Source organism: Varroa destructor, unplaced genomic scaffold (assembly GCF_002443255.2).
Source record: "Varroa destructor unplaced genomic scaffold, Vdes_3.0 BEIS01000007.1, whole genome shotgun sequence".
Lineage (NCBI taxonomy): Eukaryota > Metazoa > Arthropoda > Arachnida > Mesostigmata > Varroidae > Varroa > Varroa destructor.
In genome coordinates, this window is record NW_019211460.1 from 596,810 (window position 1) to 620,031 (window position 23,222).

At 40.6% G+C, this 23,222-nt stretch overlaps 1 protein-coding gene and 1 long non-coding RNA gene across 7 annotated transcripts in view; both read right to left on the reverse strand.

The window, feature by feature from the left end:
- Positions 1-23,222, reverse strand: part of LOC111254421 (uncharacterized) — a 60,364-nt gene that overhangs the window by 11,979 nt on the left and 25,163 nt on the right. For 4 of the 6 annotated variants that reach the window (XM_086975642.1, XM_086975645.1, XM_086975644.1 and 1 more), the window contains exon 1: positions 53-738. The exons of the other annotated variants lie outside the window; for them this stretch is intronic. In XM_086975642.1, coding sequence (XP_086831768.1) covers positions 53-72 — 20 coding nt within the window. In that variant the 5' untranslated portion in view covers positions 73-738. Of the gene's footprint in view, positions 1-52; positions 739-23,222 lie in introns of those variants that run through there. 6 annotated transcript variants of the gene reach the window in all.
- LOC147754166 (uncharacterized) lies at positions 6,306-8,587 on the reverse strand. The gene is made up of 3 exons (XR_015317686.1): positions 7,609-8,587; positions 6,911-7,020; positions 6,306-6,798 (listed from the first exon to the last, which is right to left on the reverse strand). It is a non-coding gene; the product is annotated as an uncharacterized LOC147754166 (long non-coding RNA).

Sequence of the window (23,222 nt, forward strand, 5' to 3'; positions counted from 1 at the left end):
CCCCGTAAATTATAAAAACCGCTACGACTCAACACTCAATAAATGGATATACCTCATTGTTAAAATTGTCATATCCACTTTGACCGGGAAGTACTTTCTAGTGCTGTGGTTTAATCTGAGGGGATACACGGGGGTCTTATGTATTCCGCACCTCCAAGTTCTATTAACATTCGATTAATACATGAAATCTGAGCGCTTTCGAACCGTATCAGCGTATGAGATTTCTGTGATTAAGCGTTCGGATAGTGTACGCTTCCATAGGAACCAGAGCTCTCATTGCACTTCTTTGTATGTGAAGAACTTTCACTTTTATGCACTTCTCCGATAGCACACTAACGTATCGCAATATTCCTTCGGTTTGTTAAGTTCATGATACGACGAGGGTAAGGAGAAATGGAGTTTTTTCGTGCGATTTCGATTAAACAGGCCTTGCCTGCTAGGTGTCGCGTCCTTCGAGCACGTGGTAATGCTGCATTAATATATCAAGACAGCCTGGTGCCGCCGGGACATCAGTCATCCGGATGTCCCACGTCCGTAAATCACTAAAATTAGGCCAGAAATGCGTTCACTTTACAACGAGAACCATTAACATTGGCCACGCTGCCGATGCAGTGGAAGCGAATAGTGCTGCTGATGCTGCTGCTGCTGCTGCTTTACTAAGAGCCCAGATGGGATTTTATTCTGACGGGAGGCAAGAGCATATATAGGTGCGGATATACGGCGGTGCCAATACGGATAGGGCTACAGTAAAGCAGTTTAAGGTGGACACGAAAAAATCGCGATGGAGGTTTTGCGACAGTATCCATAGTGGCTAATCCCAAATCGAGCGAGTACCCAAAGCCGTCGTACGACACGAGGATTAGCGTAAAGGGAACAGAACAGGCGGAATGAACATTTCATTGACGCTCATATAGAGAAGTGAAGTACCGGGCCAGATAGAGTTGGCCATTACTACAGCTGAAGATGAATCCCTGTGGGTCATGTCATATAGGTCGTTTGTTCGTAAGCTCACTTTATATAAACTCACTATTACTAATAGGCATAATCCATGCTTATACCTTAACACCGGTACACACACTCACAGGCAGCCACTCTTAGATACACACGCAAGTCATTAGTCTATGGTGCTCAATCGATTGAAAAAACGCATTTTCTTAGAGAGAAACTAATTATATTGTTTTTGCTTCAAACGGTCAAAAATATAATTGAAGCTTCTGAGTCCACCTGCTGGACGTAGCTCGTGCGCACCCAGCTGACCGACACGAACAAACATGTCGGAAGCATTGGCGTCATCAACCTATTCTCTTCTACAGATTTCAACTCAACCAGTATATATATATATATCTTGCACCACTGTGTTACATAAAAACTTATACAATAACGACCAACTATACATATTGATTGCCTTTAGCTTAATTGACATCTGAATGGCTGAAAATTACAGAACTTTCCAATAAACTACTCACAGTAACTAAGACGGTAATGGCCCTGTAATCGTGACAAACCATGTGGCTACTATGGATCTATGAGGCGTTAAAAGGCCTTAAGGCAAGTTGCTTGGAGGAGAGCATCGATGATGATAGCACGGATATCGAAACGTATAAAAACGTGCATGCACGAACCTGTCATCGTGATTGGAATATATTTTTCTATCGATAGAGGAACACCTCCACCAGCGACGCATCGATAGGCTTAGATTTGATTTCGCGTCCGCCCGTGATAACATTAAACTTTACTTGATTATTATAATAATGCCAATACAAGTTCTAACAATATAACTTTTGGTTAGGACTTCGAAAAAGGGCGCCAAGTAGAGGAACTATTGGACCACGTCAGTTGAGCCGGCTTGTTATTACACAGTAGATTAATCGACGGTGATATTGTACCGGTTTGCTCTCACTATTGACGAAATAAGGTCGACCTTTATTTCTATATTTTATCTGCTATTTCACCAATGTCAACTGATGCCTGTTTTGTTTAACCGTAAACATTGGCCTGAATTAGCAACGGTTCCATTTTTCATCCTGCCTGTTCTACGACAAGATCTAAGGTTCGCCAATTATCCATATGACCGATGCTTCTACGCACTGTTTAGCCTGATATCGACTAAGCTTTATTAGGATAGCTCCTATGCGATGCGTCCACGTTAAATACATCAAATAAGTAAACGCGTTTGTATAGATTTCAACGAGTCGTATAAGTCAGAGTACTGTAAACTTCCATAAACGCTTATTTGTCAAATCCTGTGTAGATTTATGGAGTTAATACGAGTCAAGTGAAGTTCTTGTGGTCGTCGTACAACTATTAACATCTATATATTTGTCTAATAACATCTATACATTTCATTCAAGTCATCGGACATCAACCTACTCACCTGAATGAAGTTGTAGGACAGTTATTAGGAATAGCCAGAGGTTTTTTTTAACTGGCAGACGATTTTTTTGCTAATAGTATGTCCCATATGCCCCATTTAAAAGGCTCGTGAGGAGTTTGGTGATGTATTGTCAAAGGATGTCTTTTTCGAAACAAATATGACTTAAACGCCTTAGTTGACGAACTAACAAAACAGCTAGGCAAGTTATTTATAAATGAGTAAATTTTTAGCAGCATCCAAATGAAGGCGTATAGCTATCTAAAGGAGCCGCTTGAATTACAAAAACGGCTCATGTAATAACAATTTTATTTAGTCTATTCCTTGCCTGGCCCGAATTTATGATTACGGTAGATTTTACAGTGTACGTGGCAACGTAACAGCAGTAGATTATTTTGCCTGCACGGATAGAACCAACCTAAAAGCAGTCAATGTATTCACGCGAGCCTTAACTTGGCTGTATTCTTAGTAGGACAGTGAGGTTAGTACCTGAGTTTTCTTCAACGGAGTTTCTAGAACCAGTAAACGTCTATAATGTTAGCAATCTTAAGATGTACTTTGGTGGTAAATGCCAACCGATGCTGATAAATACAGCGAATAGCAGTGACCTGACAGACGTCCGTGAGTTGTTTCAGCTGGCGAAGAAGTAGTTCTCAGTTGAAATGTGAGTACTGAGCGAGCCACGTTTTTTTTTTCTATATATTTATTTTCATTTAGGGTTAGAAAGGATAAAATGACTTCTAACAAGCCGCCAAAGTGGCGGCGTTATAATTCGGTCGTCAGAATTATGAGCATGAAATCATCACAAGTACAAAACTTCAAATAAAACCCAGAAAATCTAACAAATTGCGATAGAAAAAAAAAAAAAACACTCGGTAATTTGTATCCAAATAATTGAAGTTCTTATGCAGACATTCGGCTTGCATGGATATCACCACATCGGTTTGTGGTACTTGCAAAATAAGCCCCCATCATCGCCTCAGACAGTATTATGTCGATAATGGTATTATATATCGGACAGTACAAAGACATACGTCCTCTTTGACACACACGATGAATTAAATAGAATGAAGATCGTAACCATGAATAGAGTTCGACGTTTTGTATTGTACAAACAAGGCTACGCTATAGGATTTTGCTTTTTGCAGTCAGTTGAGCTCAGGCATCCATGTGAGGCTGGCATTGGTAATTGCATCAGTAAGTTTGCAGTGCATCAACGAGCGTCGACCTTCATGGGATGCTTCAATTATTAATCATCTATTGTCCAACTGGTACCACATATAGTAGCTATAGCGCGTCATGGAGCAGCCGACCAACTGTGAGATAATTGAATTAATTGCAAGGAAGAAGCCCGCTACGAGAATCGATTTTGTCTTTAAACGGCCCACAGGTCTGCCAATACCACCGGTAATTTCAGACGATCTTGGTTGGATAATACATGCGGTCGTCACATTTTAAATGAGTCGTTAGTGTTCAGCGTTCATGTAAGACTCTTACGTCTTCAAGTCGATCAATACAAGGAAAACCAATTCAGATAGATAAAACTTTGCGTTTAACGTTATAGTTAATTCGTAGCGTCAATCTATTGCGCGACCCACTCGTAGTTTAGGTAGAGCCGGTTCAGCGAATGATTTCGAACCCTAAGAACATATAGCAGAATAAAATACTGGTAGAAAAAAAAATGGCACTAGAGCAAGATTGCAGTTGGTATGGGACGAACTGTTACGCAAGATGGCAGAGCTGGTAGGCAAAAGAATACGCTCATATTTAGGAGCAGACGCTGCTTTGACTATCGCTTGTTTTTATTTATTTATTTATTTTTTTTTTCTAGCTACAAATCAATATTTTGCCGTGCTACGCTGACGTGACCCCAAGCGTAATCGAGCAATTAGCTTAAAGTGAGATCATTTGAAATACGTTTTAATAGCCTTACCTGTATCTACAAACCACATCTACCAATAACAGCATGAACAGATTTGAAACAAATCACAAATTGTCCCTTTCGAACGCCTTCAGTCTTCGAATCACCTTGAGTCCTCAAGCACTAGCGGCTTTTTGAGGAATAACGAAACTCCTAATCTCTAATATGGACCGATTCTTATAATAACTCATGTTCAAATGATTAAGCTTTACCTTAAGCTCTTTCCAGCTCGGATCATCGTTGGCAGAGCCACATATGGTGTTACGGATATTTTACAAGATGACGAACAGACGAACTTCGGAAACTGTTTCGGGACACACTTACAAACCGTGTGACAAAGTCTGCTTTAGAGGTTGAATTCTGCACTATTCAAAGAGGTAACGTTTGCTTAACTCTAATTCATTCACGTTTTAAGCAATGAAATTTCACAAGTGGGTCTTGTGATGATACGCGAGATGTTGATAGCCGAACCCATAAAGCAAAATATTAGTCTAGTTATCATTGACTTGATTTGATTTGATGGACTTGTTTTTTTTTTTTTCTATGTGTCAATAAGATTAGTGTCAGATCATGCACCACAGGAAAGGAAGAACAACTTTTGTGTGCGAACACTGAGAACCCGTTCTTTTTCAGAAAATTACAAAAACCCTTAATTGCTCACACTCAAATGAGCCAGCTAATTGAAAATTAACGAATTTTTGCTTATTAAACTTGAGAGAAACGTGAAAATTCGGACTGGAATATCAGCATAGATACAGAAGTTGTTTTGTGCTGAAGATGAGCCGTTCGACTGAATGGTGGCGCCGGGCGTATAATTTTCGGTCATCCTTGCGAGTAAATTGCTAGCTATTCCTTCTAAACATAAGCTATAGCCTTTCTCATAGTAAAACTCTTTGAAAAACCATAGTCCGATGCGGAGTTTATTCGAACAGCATAATTAGAAATTTAGCTGAGGGCTTTCTCGAACTACCGCGCCATTACACAGGGCCCTGTAATTTAATGGGGAAAAACGGCAGCCACCTCAGTGGTGCCACTGGCTATTTTAAGTCCGAAAAAAACTACACCGGACTGATGAGTCTGTTACTATTATTCGTTCGGCATGGAAGATAAATAAATAAATAGACCTTCTTGTTTGTGTGTATCTCGTCAAAAACGGTCAGAACCGAGATCGCCGAATGGCACCGATGATAACCTTATCAGCATTGTAGTATATCTTCGCCAGGATCTCGGCGAAGACCAGATTACGGTGTTCATGATTAATGAAAACAATTTAGCTTAACAATAGAGATACATCTAATTGTCCAATTAGAAAATTAATGTGTAAAATATAAGCAAAAACGATTTGAGGCCTATCGACCGTCGAAGTTGAACCTTCGGCACAAGATCTGATCAGCGAGATTATAAATTTTGAGCATGGAAGTAATTGCAAATTTCGTCATTCGTTGTTTGTCGACACCGTCTGCACGCAAAAACGTAAACATACGTGCACTTTATTTCCGGCAGCAGAAAATTTAACTACTCTTGTTGCCTATATGCTACCTGTTGCTGACGTATTTCTGTTATCGATGTTACTCCAATGGTTCTGAGGCCCGTTCCATAGTAGCCCGCCTGACTGAATAGCATCAACAATGCTAATGTTGCTACACTGGCAATGGCTAGAAGAAAACGACGTCTTATAATACATCAACATACGTCCATACATGCAGCTGCGCTGAACTTCCCCTGGACGAAGAGATGATGATCAAATAGACGAACAAATAAATGCTCGAACCGTTGCTGTTTATGCGTTCCCTCCTCTTGTTCAGATCATGCCCTTCAGTATAAATGATAGAAATTACCCTGTATATATATATATATATAGGCCTAACCCCTATCTTTCACGAAATTCTAGGCTGAAAATTTTGATAGAAATTTATTTCTTAATGCATAAAATATTTGCGATCATATACATATATTGGTTGACCATGCTCACCTTCTTTTATATGAATATCGAAAGATACTTCTTTGTCAAGACCTACACGCAATCAACAATGAAACGGATCGCAAGGTGTCTGAAAAAACCATTACGTGCAGAAGTATAATTATGCAAATGAGGGACCAGCTCGCCAAAAGAGCCGTCAACCAAATAGAACGTGTTGCGCAATCAGCATTACTTTCAACAACCAATAGAACATGAGTTTGTGAAGTCTTTTACAAACACTGGACCATCACAACAAAGTGAGCGAACACAATTCCAAGAAAAACGAGCGATGACCAGCAGATTTTAAGATGTCGTAAAATCTTTACTAACCTCCAGCAAGGCTCCAGATTACTGCAAATTTCAGCCCGGGAGTACATAATGATACAACTTTGATCCTTTCTCATTAGTACGGTGTAATGGTACATTTCGGTGACAAATTCGGTGACTTAATAAAGAATGTCTATTCTCAGTTCAAGGCGCTAGAGTGGCCTTCGGTTATCTTTGCAGAGCTCTACGTTGATCAGGACAGATTACATTGTTCGGTACCTGGAGTGTTTTTAGGCAAACAAATATCATTATTTCAAAAATACACATTGCAGAGATTTCCTTTGATTAGTTAGATGTTGTAAATCTGTCTCGAGATGACGAAAATTCTTACGTTGATGCTAGTATGAGGTCCTTGTCTATTTATGGCGGGGTCCGAGTCATCGAGGGGCGGCGGTACCGTATGATGACCTCGCGTGTGGCAATTGCGCATTTACAAATTATCTTTAACAAATTAGATTTACGTACACACAAACGTTTCGGCTTACTTATTTAGCTGCTTTTTTTTTTTTAGAATTTTCAGCGATTTAAGTTTAGCTGATTTCATTTTAACATAGTAGGAAAAATAGAAAGCAGATAATACGGCCTAAAGTACAATAAAAGTATATGCAGCGACCTTTGACGGGTACGACAAATCGCGAATCATAAAAAATGGCAAGTCCGAGAAGATATTAAGAGTGCGAGGGGCAAAGGGGATGAATAAGCAAAAGCTCGCAGGGGTACGGACGACAAAAACCGGCCACAAGTGTTTTGACACGATTACGGTCAGTGTATCAAGTCAGCCCAAGCGAGTATTAGTCCTAATTTTTTTAGATGATATTGATGGTGGTAGCATTCGGCCTTTCTTTGGCAAGTATTTTACGTCGGTGTCTCAAGACGAGTTTTTCATGTGCGTACCTCACGTCTGACAGAAACTGCCGCTAAGAGTAGACCAGCCAATAGCCGGATGGGAGTGGCCTAAGACTTATTAGAACAGGGTAGTAAACAGGCCCGACTACAGAGGATTTTTACTAAGCGATGTGGCTGGCTTACCGAATTTGCTGAAGTCGCCCAAGAAGATGACATGGCGTGAGGTTCGATGAAAGCCAAGCGTACATCAAAAGTGGATGAAGTGCTCGAGATGGAAATGAGATGATTAAAGTGAAGGAAAGAAGTTGGCAACAGCTGCGGTGGCTTTGCTAGTGTTGCTGATGCTGGCGGCAACAGCAGTAGCGACAAAAACAGCGTCATCCCCCAGAAGATGAAGTCCTCATACAGGAGAAACCCTGGAAAGTTTCCCCCACTTGCAGCAAAGGTTTTCGAGTAGTTCAAGTACTTTGAATGCTGGCAATTTTGTTTCATTCGGCATATACCGGCTTCGAGGTATCACCGTTTTCGTAGGCAATAAGCACACATACAATCCTTTCAAAATACGATAGAAGGCAAGAATAAATATTTTCTCGCTTTAATTTGTGGTGTAAGACAATAGGCCCCGAAAAAACGATATCGACACATATATATGAGTTACGGTCCGTACCAGTTCTCCTAGCCCTTTTTGTTGCTATCACTCTGTAAGGACCAGGTGTCACGTCTTAACTACAGTATATACGTATACATTGACCGGTAGCGGGTGATGACTGTAGCAAGCATAAAAGACCACATTCAAGCATTTGAATTATTCAAGTAAGAGTCCTAAATATATCTCAATACTGAGTCACCAGATTTGAACGGATCCGAGGATCAGTTCATGTACAAATAATTTCGATCATTAATTGAAGAGTTTATATAGCTTTAATTTCGTTAGAACTTAGTGGTGACCAGTTACTTTTCTTACGCCATCTTTCTACATTGCATGGCTCTCTGACAATGTAAAGCACTATGCAAATCTTACAAGTACGTGTGCACCTGCTAAAAATATTGAACTTTAATCAGTTGGATTTACGCTTTAATAGCATTTTCTACTTTATCGTAAGTGGCCAATAAAAATAGACGTTTTCGTGGTACTTCTTAGAGAAACGGCTTTACGATAGCTCTCGCGTTTGACAGCCTATTTCGCATCAAGCTCGATAAGTAAATGTAATTAAATTTGCTGAAAAAAGCTTGCTAAAATCGCGCATAACTTGAGTGAAAAACTTACCACAACAACGTTACTAAGCCATCTTTACTACCGTGACCATTGCTGATTCGTCTGATTCACAGTTTATATTCCTATATAGATACTTGTAAATATCTAAATAAAGATTTAACTTTATTTGTTAAGCACTTTCTTAGTAGAGGTGGTTTTCCACTTGACCTAATAATCCTAATAGAAATTAACTTTTAGGATTTTTGACCTCCTCATCACAGCTTCGAAATAGAACTATTGAACACTGGAGAACGTATTAACGATTTATTAGTGCAATTATTATATATTTTATATATTACATTTTATATTATATATTTATATTTTAGAACAATATTTTTAGGCTAGATATGCGCCATTTTGATCGACGATCTTCTGTCATTTGACTGGTGGACACCACAAGCTCATCGCTGTAAAACTCTTTTTAGCCCCCGGTCGAAAGTGATTTTCATATGAAATCGATTTAGCATCATTAGGGGAGTTCTAAAGAGGTCGAATCAGATGGCAGTCTGATGGTGCGAAATCTAATAATAATAAATAATGCATGACCACCACCACCACCCAGCTTCCCTCCGATAACTAAAGATGCATATGGTCCGGCCTTGTCATGGTGTCGCACAAGGTGTCTGCATCCTCGCTCGTTAGGTGCGGCCGATTTTTTCGCTGGATTGTTGTGATCTTCCTATACAGATCCGAACTAATCGTGTTGTCAAAGAACAACAGTTCATAGAGCGTGGTTCGTTTCCGATCTCGCCAGACGCATAGCGTCAGCTTTATTAACGTCGGTCCGAGCATTGCCAAAGGTTGTAGAGCACCTTGTTTAACTTCTTTAATCTACGTGTTATTGTTGTCTATGAGCGATTGTTCATCACCTGCAGTTAACCACTTCAGAGATGGCCCAATTTCCAAAAGGTTTTGCAGGTGGATTGCAATCGAGCATGCTGCCGTATGTCAATTCGTATGGCACCCACATGTCCAGCCGTTCCGCGTAGCCAGTCCTCCTCAAATGACTTAAAATGGTTTGGCCGTCAATAGCTTTTCTTGTTCAATTTTCACAATAATTTTATCCATCTTTCTTGTAATTGGTCGATCACTGCACCAAAATACCCAGAACAGAAGCGACGTAGGCCGTTCCTTTCAACAAATGCATCTTGATCATGAGCAGCGCAGATCTCCTTACAAGCTGGGGCAGCATTTGTCCTTTTATTGCAATAGATTTATAAAATATGGGAAATTTTGCAGAAATTTAACCATTTTTTAGGGGGGTTCTATTTTAAGCTTGAATAAAGGCAATATTAGCACATCTATTGCTGCCAAAATGCTGTTTTCAAATGACGCCAGTGCTGAATCGGCACGATCCATTGTACCTGAGATATATGACTTTATGGCAATTCTACTAGAAGAATCGTCGATACCTTTTCGGCAATCCAACAAATACATTTCATCACTAAGATACAGGTACCGAGTGAAATCCTATAAGCGCCGACCTACCTAGAGATGCTAAACTGCTTGCGTTTGTAGGATGCTGTGAACATATGAAATTTTACAAGTTTCAGAATACTTTCGATACGTTTATGCGTCGATCAACATCTATAAGTCGATCCATAAGTTCGGCGTACTTCGTTTGGGCAGTAGAAATCAGAAATGGAATTATAGTCTAAAAAATATGGCCAGAAAAAAACATTTATTATAAAAGTTTTCATTCCTTATAGTTTCTCTGAAGTCGCAGGGTGTTAACGGACGTTCCGTACCTATACAAAGGGGCAATCTAACGAAAATACGCAATTGGCAAAACAGTTATAAATCGAAGCGTGCTACGATAATTGTTGCTGTTAGAACCATGCGGTCATTCGTCTGCTCGGAGCTAAGCAACAATCTTCATAGTCGTCTGTGCGCGACAAAGAACTATTTCAAATAAGCGTGCAGGCGTAACGATCGCCGAATTTTAACATTGCATCAGCTGTATAGAAATTGTTGTTGATTCGTCTAATCATACCATTTTGGAAATTATGCCGCTGCCTATTGTCAGAACATATTTACATGTGTGCAGGGTATCGGAGTGTGCATTGAATGTTACGTACGCTCTACGGCGTACTATATCTGCCAAACTCGAAGAGTTTCCTCGTTGCTAAAGCAATCGTTATTTACTTGGTGTCGTTTGGTGACATCGTGAAGTTCTTTCACGATAGTACTAGTGATGGCTGACTAATAATAATATTAATTATATTATAATATTGAGCGATAGCGTGGCTCGTTCAGCAAAATGATCACCTTCCATCTCACGTATCTTATTATGGTTATAACAGTCGACCCAGTGCGGCCCGATAAGATGGTCGTACCCAACGCCGTCAGGCGCCACGAACATCAGACGTTCTACTAATCTAGAAAGCACGTTGGAGTATTTCGTGCAGAGCGCGCTAGTTGAGATAATAAGCATTGTGGTGATCTATGACAAACGACCTAAGATGCACGTATGTCAGTACGTAGATCTATGTAATGGTAGAATGAAGGTGACCAAGACCGAAGCGACGATACCGCAAGCAATAGATCGATACCGTAACAACTCACGATTGGCTGATCGCTGAAGCTGTCGTCGTTGTTTCGTACCAGAAATCATGCTCGTTTGTTCGCTAGATAGATAGATGACCGTATGACGTGTGTAAAAATGAATTATAACTTCGGCTGATTTTTTTTTCTATTGTAGCATAGCTAATAGATGTAGTAGTAGTATTAATAGGAGAAGAAGTTCGTTGTTAGTCCTATCAGCACCTGCGATCTCTTCGTCGTCCAGCTGTCATCACCGTCGTAGTCAAATGCCAGTCGTAGACATAATTATCCTTCCAGAGTTGCAATTTAAATAGCTTATAGCGTTTTAAGTGAAAATGATTACATATTAGTCGTTGTCAGTTTGCATTTATACAAGAGCATAGTGTCTTCCGAGTCCTGTGTTGGTCCTGAAGCTGAAAGAACTAAAAAGGCGGCGAACTAGCGCCCGCGGTTCGGTGTAGTTTGATCTCTAGCAAGAGGAAAGCTCTTATCTCTTGAGATACGATAACAGGTTATGTTTGTTTAGTATGAACGTGTCCATTTGTGGCCTATTCTACAGTAGTGAACATATTGCCAGTAGAGCTAAGGCCGTTAGTTATCATCCAAAAAACAATTTTACTTTTTTAGTTTATGTAACATTTTGGCCTATCACGCTCAACTCGCGCTTTGGCCTCGGCTGCAGTGCGGGCGAGGTCTATCTAATGCTGTTCAGTGTGACGCGTACGTGTTTGTCTGTGCGCGTATATGTTGTTCCTATCCTGCAAACTTGAAAAATCATAATCCTTCCATTTTTCTATACTAGTATCATAGATATAATTAGCTTTTAGAGAATATTATATCTGTATGTGTGCGTACCAACTTACTTTCCTTACTGGCCTATTTCCAACGTACGTCTTTATCATTGCTAAGCCGCTTCCGTCTTGCGAATACGTTGTACTGCTTGTTTTTATAGCAGCGTATCATAATACAGCTTCTAAATGGAAGATTTATAAGCGAGCTTTGCTAGTCGCTACCGCTATCGGAAACTCGATAACAAACACACTGCAACTGTGACATGGCAGGCGGCCTGATTTCTGTAAAAGTACGTTTTTTTTCTCTACTACAATTCAATAATATGCATGCATGCATGCATGCATGTGTACGTTTACGCTGCAACTCCGTACTAATTTTCATAGATGGCCAGTTTCATTGAAAACTGACGATTTTTCAAGTCCCCTTAGATGACCCCTATAGTGCTGTGGCTGTGCGAAACAAATGCGTCAAATGAAGGAAGCGAGCTCTACGGCTACGTACACAAATCAAGCTTAACCGTATTACCGGTTACCGGGCGGTCGGACACGAGCCACAGGACTGTTTCGATGACTATAGACAGCCCGGTGTTGATCCTTCTTATTATTATTTACATATTTTAGCAAGAAAAGCTACGAATTTCTGCTTCGACGCTGATTCGCTCAAACGTAGATTTGACTTGTGATGATCGATGCGGTGGACTCTACAGGTGCGCTCGGCAAATGTTAAAGCTGTTGATACCGCAAAGATAGTGCGCAGAAGTGATACGCGGTGGAAATCTACGGTCATTAACCCCCCACCTCCCGTACACTGTTCCCCCCCATCTTCGCTGCGCTGCTTTTACTACTGCAGCATCAGTCACCTTTACGAGCAATAACACGGCAAAGCATCGTCCATTATCTGTTTGACCGACTGCCGTAGAAGGTGTTAGACATTGTACCTTCATTGTAGATGATCGAGCGAGATCGTTTCTATAGGCACGTATCGAGGCTGTGCCGTCTGAGTCTACTATCTGAACGTTCAAAAATCAGTGCTGTCTGCAATATCAGTCAGACTGATGACGACAAAGCTTTGTTACTTATGACCTGAAGCAGAGCAAATAGCTCTAACAGTCTTTTGCCAGCAAGTATCGAATAGAAACGCCTTCAAATAAGTGACTTTTACATGCTCACTTATTTATGGCACCGCTATAGCAGACAAAATTCATTCCAGCTAATCTAGTGTCAGTATCATCTGGTACTGAATAATCACAGTCAGCCGGAACAGTTCCATAGGGTTCTGCAATTAGAACTTCATTCAGACATCGCCAGCTTCGCTGGCAAAAAGGCCTCTGCATTGCTAATCGTTATAGCGGAAGTGTTGGGCTGCCATCTTCGGACAATGCCCATGACGCTAGCTAGCGTCGTATCGGACTACTTGAATTACATTGTATCAGAACTTGTAACAGAAATAGCCTACGTATCTACACGATATTCTGTCTGGCCTAGGCATCATTGATCTTGCCGTACGGTTCATAAAATATGACAATCACCTACTTCAATCGACACGACTCAAAATGGATTTTTCTTCTCTAGATTGAGTAGACGGACCACTGTGTCTTCACTCGACCCAGTCTTAGCAGTGTTCAGAGAAATAGAGTACAACGAATTTATAGCGAAGTGATCAAGAACTAGAATTGAATGTTATGGAGGTGTGTACATATATAACGTGATACAACAGCACTGGGTGTTAGAAACCCACAATGGCTTACAAATCAAACCCAGTAACCAAATGAATTCCTAATCGTATGGCTTAATTTGCTGTCAGCGATCAGTCACGATCGCACGGCAATCATTTCTAATGGGCCTAATCGTTGGTCACGTTTTTGTTCACGTAGGTGTTTTTTTTTTTTCTATTTATTATTACAGATTTTAAGATCTACGAACCGTGTCTGACACTCACGTAAACTGAGTATGGCACGGACATGGCTGGAGCAGTATAGATCAGCGATCAAAATACACGTATGGTTCATCCTAGACATAAACGAAGCAGCCAATCAAACAGCTATGATTCATTTGTCTAGCGGTAAATTTGTGCAGGATAGTTACTCCCAAGCGAACGATAAGAAAAATTATACGTTATAAGTCGTAGGGAACAGACGTCTGTATTTTTTTTTAGTATTCGACTGGCTGCCAAATGCGTCAGAGTGATCGTTGACATCGTCTTTGTCTTCATATATATGAAGTGCTTCGAGTTTACGTTTGACACCGCCGTTTGCTATTCTATCAAGTACTTCCATATACGCATGTACATGTGCATTTTTCCCTGGGAGTATCCAGAATGCCACGCCCCTTTTCTAGAGTGCTGCCTATTCGATACGCCCCGAGCAGCCAGCGAGCGCCCGAATCGATTGGGTGTCCGCCGGGCAGACGAATAAACTTATTCAATGATATTGTCGCTGGTGGAACGAGCGGGACCATTAGATTATTCAGAAAGTGTTTACGTTCTTAAAACCCCCCTTGCCAAACCAATTTGGCCACTAACTGAAGGGTAAATCGAGCAGATCTATTGGCAGCCAATTGTCAGTGCCCATATAGGAACAGGTGAGCGTATTATGATTGGACCTCGTTGTCGTGCATTTGTTAAAAGGAAAAATATCTAAGCGATGAGTTATCACTAACTGCTAAATCTAGCCATTGTCGTAAACATTTAAGAAATCCAATATTGTCACAAACGTTGTTCAACGATGAAAAAGAGCAAATGCTAAGAAAAATCCATTTACGCCACCGTGATATAATATGCCGATCGTTTTTCAATGAAAATCCCAGCTGAGCGTCCAGGTACGAGCATAGACAGTTGATTTCTCTATAAGGAGAGCGCGTGTCCTGTGCTATTATAATGGAAGCGTCTAACAACTATGTTCGTATAAAAGCTATCTCATCTCAAGTGGATTCTAAACGGAAAATCATTGATGACTTGCTGCTGTCCATACATCATGTGTACATACTGTACGTCGTTAGCGTTTTTGAGAATTTGCACGTACATGCGCTGGAGATACCTGGCCAGGTTGTTTGTCGTCTCGGTCTAATTGCTTCTGGACGGATCATGCACACTGGTAATTGTAAATGAAATTCAGCTTTCTGCGCTTATGCGTTGGTCGTGGAACTAGAAAGGGCGCTTGCGCTTTCAAGAGCAAAACAAATGACCTTTCGAGTGTAAATGAGTCGTTATCGTCTGGTCCTTTCGCACTGGGCAGGCCCCTTCGACGTGAAATCCTTGCCGCCGCTCGAAATGAGCAGTTTTCGTGCGACTTCGAAAAAGTTCTTCGCTAGAGATTTCGCTAGGGCAAACTAATCAGCGTGATCATTTTTTGTTACAAAAATGAACGCATGTTTAGACAGGAGGCTGTCAATTGGGTCGTCCAGATAAAGGGTGTAAGGCGAACAGGTATCTGTGCTGGAATTTCTTCTTTGTAGCATACTTGAGCGCTTTGCAGTTTAACACATCTACGTCTGCCGCGAAAAGTTGTTCGCAGGTAAAAAAGAAAAGGAAGCCATATTGAAAATGGCTGTCACGCGTGTACGATCGTTGTATCACATAAGCGCACGGCTACGGTGACGCAATTGGCTATAATGCAATGTGTATTTCCAAATTTACAATAACAACTTACTGTATTAACTAACGAAATGTGTAGCAGTACTATATACGAACTGCTAGCCTTGGCCTGCACGTATGTAGTCAAAGTTGAATGGAACTCGGTCACCAAAAAAAAAGAGAAAAAAAAAAAAAAAAAAATGGCCACTCAGATAGATACTGTAATTATTTTAGAAATATTAGTTGATCATCTGATGGCGTACCTTTACAGCCGTGTTAGCACAATAGCGCATACGGTGTTGGATCGTGCTTGAAGTAGTACGATTACCTTTTCCTCAGAATCCGCATCATTGCATGACGTATTATTTTTACTATTAATGTAGTGTGAAAACGGTTCCTTTTCATAGCCTGTTCAAAATGTTAGACAGCGAAACGTTTGGCTTCCGACTGTAAATAGTTTAATTTACGGTTACTTTGCCCTGGGCTTATTTACAGGCGTCTAGGGATGCACAGGAGCAAAAGACACACTACGATCGTCAATACCGATTAAACTAAACACATTAATAGTAGTAATTAAAAAGAAAAAAAAAACACCTGTGTGTTTCACCTGGCTGCCGTACGGCTGTAGTCTGTAGAATGAATTTATCGTCGGCGATAGTCATGCGGCGAATCTTCCAGTCAAGTGTTGGTCCAGGTCATTGGGTAGGCTAGGATAGAATGATAAATGAATGGCTTCAGTATCGTACCTTATCTAATATTCTGTAAGCCCTATGGCCACGGTTGAAGTGGACAAAATTTTGGTTGACGTTGGTATTAATCGTTCTTGGCCGCTGCATCCGCTCTATCCAGTTTCATTACATGTCGCTCCGCGTAGATTAGCGACTAAAGACCAGCTTAAATCTTACTTGGCTTGCTTACCACAAAGTCGTTTAACGAACCAATTTTACATAACCGAATTATGCTGATATGTAAATACTAAATATTTGCAATCTTTCTCCTCTCGTCCTGGACAGCGAGCCTAACGCGGCAACAATTTTTCTCTAATGATTTCCACATAGATCTTTGCGTCCGACGACGCTCGTGGCTGTTCTTCACCAGAAGTAGAATTTTCGCAATAGATCTTTTGAATACAATAGAAAGCGCGCCATGATTCTGAACCTCTATTCCTACTTACTTGCCACAAATTGGTAGGGTATCTGTCTTTTGAATAACAGTGGTCACTCAGCTCCCAATCACTTTAGAAGTGTATTGGAGTACATGTGTAGGATACAACAGGACAATCGAATTTGGCTACTTCGGTCTCAATATTTTCTGTTTGTCATTTTCTGAAAGGTGCTATAGCTGAATTAGATACGTTATGGTGCAGTATGTACACGCGCGTATACTGTCTATAGAGGCATACGCCTTGTCGAGCTTCTGCTACGATTTGTATGTAGTGAAATTACCCCTTAGTCCTGCTGCTGCTGCTGTTCATGTTCATGGTGTTTATGATGACACCTATGCTTATCTAAGTTGTGGACCACAAACAGCTAAGAAAATGAACAAAACGGGAGGAAAATGGGCAAGATGGCTCGCTTCAAAGAATTTGATTAACGAGTTTGGTTGTCTACCTTCTATCGCAGTTTTGGTAACGACTCGAGTTTTGCTCTGATTTTCGAGATTTGTTGCGCCCTCCCGTCTTTCTAAAATATCGATTTCTAGCTGTCCTGGTAGTTGACGTTAATAGTAATTGGACCACAGCGCCCTTCCCTAAGCCAACGGTCAACTATGCATTTAATATGATCATATAGATAGAACGGCCGGTAGCACGAAGCCGCCCATTGATTGGCTTTCCGTATGCACGTGCACGTTCGGCAACGATTTTTACATGCGAAAAAACCGTCGTCGATAAATTCATATTGCAATGTTCTGTGCTGGAAATGTTGAAAATCCAAGTTAATACAGGGATGTAAATGTTTTGATCAAAGCAAACATAATTGGATTGAACGTCCTTCCAGTAGCTGCTCTAAATAGTGCTTCATTAGCTGTTTATGCGGACTGCACTGTTCTTCACCTTGTTACGGACCTGTGTCATCGATCTTACGAAGACACACATACATAGACGTCACGGTAAGATGATGGACGCGCGTATGTGATCCAATAAGAGAACAAAAAAAAAAAAAAACATTGAATGATCGCACCTGTAATTGCGTGATGCATAAGTTTCCTTTCTGACGCTAGCCTTGGTCACTTCTCCGTCTAGCCTTTTAGCCAACGAGCGTTGCGGCCTCTTGAGCGGGTAGCACGATTAGACCGCGCCATATACCATAGTCAATTTACTTACGGCGGAAACAATGTACATATGCACGATCTGGTCAACATCTTGCGATAACGAGTGTCGTGCATCAATGCAGTCATTTTTCTACACAAGACAAATAGGCCAGCGCCCATCTATTACCACCATAAAACAGTAAATCTGTTGGCGTTAGGCCTGTAGGAAAATCGCAGGAGCGAACTTCATTCAACTCCTCTTACTATCTGTCTGTCATATATCATATTGAAAGCCTATCTGCGAAGATTATCTCAATTATTAAATAAATATTATATCTTCTAGATAAATTAGCGCTATACGATATTTTGCCTAGTGTGAGTGAGGGAACTACTACTTGCTCTTCACAATATTTAATGATGATTAAAATTTAGGTTATCTCAGTTATGTTGGGTTGGCACCAGCTGGTTCTGCGCTTTCGAATTATATCACCAAAGGGAATGTTCCAAGCCAATATCGTCTATTGGCAAACTGCTCGATAATTTTACACAGAGACACTATGCGCTTTGGCGTAGTTTCTTCAGTAGTACTTCTACGAATTGATAAGTTCGTTTGATCATAATCAATGCCGAAGACCGGAAGTTCTTAAACCTCATTTTTCCATCATTAATGTATTTTATAATAATTTTCTGAAGAAACCTGGACATCTAGATCTACTATCTATCCGATCGTGTTCTTCATAGTTAAATTAACTAGGAGAAAACGATCGTATTGACAAATATAAACTGTATGAGAAGCAATTTTATCATGAAGGCATCCGTGAGGGCTTCCTGTCTCAGTTTCAGCGAAAGCACCAGTTCAGTGAAGCAGCTAACAACAAAAAAAAACTAGTTTCTGAGGTAACCACTTGCGTTTTACAAAGCGATCAAGACAGCTTAAAGGATATTTTCCTATAATCAATGCAAGGGTTGTATTTAGTCACTCAATAGGCTTGGCCACTTTTGTTTGAGGTAACGGACGAGGATTCGCCTTGTTCGAGACAGTTTCCGTCGACAAAGTGACGTAATTATGACGTTTTAAAGTTCTTCTACAGGCACGTCCACCGGTGGCAATTGATTATTCTACTACAAACCCGTAATGGCAACCCCAAAATTAAAATATAAAACATTGATATCTGTTTCGACACCCTCCAAATCGAAACTATCCTTAAATTGTCCGAGCTTCCACGTTGGCCGTTTTTGTTATGCCTGCATTTATAACCATGTTAAAATTGTACTTCAAAGACTCACTTCCGATGCCTAGAAACGCACGCATCCCTCATTTCCATGATTCTTCGCTCTTATCACTTAACTTGAACACTTTAGCCCTTCAATAAGAATTGATGCTCGCCATTATTTTATACCGTATCGTACGCCCTCTCTGACTTAGCCCGATCAGTTGTTTAAGCGAACAGAGGGGGGGCAAAACCAACAAAAGAGAACCTATTTTCAAGTACTGGACGCGCTTTTATACGTCGCTTAGGGCGTCGATGAAGAAAACCAGCAGGTAGTCGCAATTTGCGGGGATAAATAAGCATAGGGTATGAAGTGTAAAGATGCTTACGGCAGTTTTTTTTACTTTGCGAACTAATGCACCCGTACGAAATAGCGAATTTACCAAAAAACTGGTCACTAACGATTTTCTGCTGCCGTTGTTAACGCGATCTATAGAAAAAAGCAGAGATTATTGCTGATTATCCCATAGCTTGCGTTACGCACGTACTGAATATTTAAATTAGATAATATTTCCATTTAGCGCCACATATTTTTGCTCTATTCGTGGCTCATTAGTATAATTACTCGAAGATGTCTCCATCGTACGTAAAGCCGGCCGGCACTTGTTACTCCCGAGAGCTTTATCTTGCTCTTGGCTGCATTTCTGTGCAGAATCGCTGAAGACTAGAGCAAACTTCTATTTGATTCGTATATAATCAACTAGAATTCTAACAATACAGATTAATGACTCTGTGGCGTCGTAAATTTCGACATGGAGCCATTTTGGTTTCAAATACAAACTACCTCCGTTGATGATAAAAGTTCATCTGTAATCGGTCCCTGTTTCACGCTCTCGGCTTCTAATCTTTCTGACTTAAAATGCAGAACGTCAACACACACTGTTATTAAGAGGGGCAATATAGAGCCGCTGACGGAGTCGCCCCGCTGCGCAACAGGCTAAATGAGTCAGCACGAGAAGTCCAATCACTCGTAGTTTCAAGGTTAAGCTGCCGCGTCGCGCATCATGGATCAGCTGACCGACCGACCGACCTAGTTTAATGACTGTTCTTCAAATACGTCAACGAATTAATTCATGTCCTTACAGCACATTTTGTCATTCTGTAATATTAACATCGTAGGCACAAACCACTTGTTCGATTAGACTATACCCTAATAGAGTTTGCAACCGCTGGTGTCTTATTGATCCGACTGATCTGTCTGACGAGGATCAGCGACGCTGAACCTTCACCAAGGTGATTCAGGCAGTGACTCCCTAATAAGCGTTATTATTTTACGTTCCCATAGAGGAATATATATATACATATATACATCTGTCAAGTTCAATCTATTTATTGATTCTGATTTGTCACGCTTCCGTAATAGTACTTTCTAATGCTTTCGATTTTGTGCATGGTGTTGGATCGTAGCGAAAATCCTTACAGATTACGCAAGGGCAGTAGCCGGCCAGGCATCGAAGCACTACCGATATTCCACATGTTCAAATCGGCGACGTCACCGACTGCTACGAGCAATATAGGGCACAAAGTTTATTTGGCCAAGTTATTTGTTTGAATAACTTAATATATCCGAGTGATTGGAGACCATTGGTGGTCGATCACATATACAGACGGGCGGATCCGCCCTGGCCGGGTTAACTGTGCCGTAAACGTAACGGTATTTTCGATTACTATGAAGAAGAAAGTCATTGTGAAGTCTGGTGATCCATCACAATCGGTCGCGCGTATGCCGTCGAAGTTACAAATGTTCCCTCACTGCGATGCGCCGACAGCGAATTTAGCGTAAATGGTAGTGAGTCATCGACCGACTGGCCAAATTCGATCGGCCACCACCTTTCTTTTCTTCTATGATCTGTAAACTTTTCAATTTAGCGATTTTTGCTAATGCTACTGTCGTGTTTTTTTGATTTTTTCGAAAACATTTGACCTACACGGCTAACGTCGCTTTTCTACGCTGTAACGCTGACCTGATCTTCAACGTGTTTCACTCGTGCATGCACGACTACAATGGATACCCGTGTAATTGCCACGACGTGTGTATGTTTGCAATCTATACGATATTCTAACCGACCATAGGTAATAGTCAAGCTATGATAGAAAAATAGCTCATTTTTTGAATTTGATATTTCAGGTATTTTTTTCATAAATACTATATAGGTGTGTTCGAGGCCGTGCAACTGCCTGTTACGGTATTCATATCGTAATCTATGCGATGGTGTTTGCCATTTTAGTACCAATGGCTTTGCTGTTTATTTGTCTACTTATTTATTTGTTACTGGGCGAGCTAATGATTTCAATAGACTCTGAAGCTTCAAGTACAGGAAGGTAACACCACCATCTGCACAGTACGATCTTCAACCTCTGTAGGCCTATTAGAAGGTAGGTACAGCGAAATAGGTAGTTGTTGCGTACAGGTTACTTGGCCTTCCTTAATGACATGAAGAAGCGTAACAGTGACTCGTAACCAGAACATGATTGGGTTTAATAAAAAATTGTGCACGAGCTACGAGCGTACGCCGAGAGAAGAGCTACGTGTAGCGGTATGATTGCTTTGTCGCCTCTAAAAATAGCATATCTTAAAATACCAACGTATCCATTGTAGGTTTATGTAGAACAAAACATATTCATTTATTTCATAACGGTTACTTCGTAGATACTACATGTTAACGATCAGTAAATAAGTCGTAACGCGAACAATTAGATTCAGATCTCGATACCTCTCTTTAAAACAGAGTTGTGTCTTCCGCTGATACGACGGGGTCTCGAAAGAAGCTTTGTACCGTTAGAAAAAAGAAGCTATTTCAATGATTTTTTGGATTGGCTCGTGCAATCCTTCGGCTCACGATGACATCATCACTATAGAAGCCGTTACTTCGCCAAACCGTTAGCAGAAGTCAAATGAAAATGTCTGACGTGTGACAACAAACAAAAAAAAAAAATATCTGAAACACACCGTGTTAAATCGGTGCTTTTGATAAAATCTATAACAAAGTTTTACGGCGGATAACGTATTCAGTCGGCGGTACTTGCGTCGGCAATTGTTTCACATAGCTCTAAAATCGTTTGACGTCAATACACCTGTCGCTGAAGACTTGTTTCGTATATGGCGTAGTAGAAATTTTTTCGGAGCTATTACAGATGGGTAGAATGATCAGTTTGGCCGAAGTCCTTATATATGACCTAAATTATCTGAACGACTCTCAACTAGGAATCGAACCTGAGGTCTTGCAGCTTTACGATAATCTTTCAACCCGCTCTACCTCTTTGTACTATGAATCAAAGAGAAGACAGCGTATCCATAGGTCTTTCTTGTTCGAGACTATTATTATGTTTGTTTATCGATGCTTTCCTTCAGTCTTTTGGCACTTGCGTACTTGTCCATATAATACTTTCATTACATCTCGCAATTTAAATAACTACAAATTACTTTAGCTGATGCCTACTGAGTGATGGACAACAACCTCTCTAATGATAAATTTAAAGCCATTTGCTAGTTTATTGGAAGTTATAGCCATCCAACCGTATTGCTCGTGGATACAGCCAGGATATAAACAGTCACTACGGCAGTATGCGATACGCATTCGCAGAAAACAAAGTGCTCGGAAAAGTAGAACAGTCTAACTTGTGGGGAAACTTTCTAGTTACGGGTCCGTGACGTGCGAATTGTGAAGGAGCCTTGATTCTGTGAGCTAATTCATCACTGCCCTGGCGACAGACAGCCAGAAACAACCATTAAGCCTGTGAAGCACACATACCACAAAAATTGCAGTTGTATGAGGCTGTGCCATTTTACTTCTACTAAAAGACAAAAAAAAAAGCAGTAAAAGTCAACTGATCTGTTATTCGGCACACGTTTATAAACATTAAAGGTAGTTTCGCCGTAAAGCTGTTATTTTTCCCGACCGGCCTTGCCACGAAAACATCCAACGTGTAACGAATAAGTCTAGAAGGACAAGTTTATGGTAGGACAAGTTTTCTGCGTGAATGTTCCCTACGAAACAATCAATTGCAATCTCTATAAAAGGAAGTCGACCAAAGGGAAGTGTATAAATCGAACTATGATTAAATCATTTGCGCCCGTTTTGATGAATTGTATCTTTTTGTTCTTTACTCGTTTG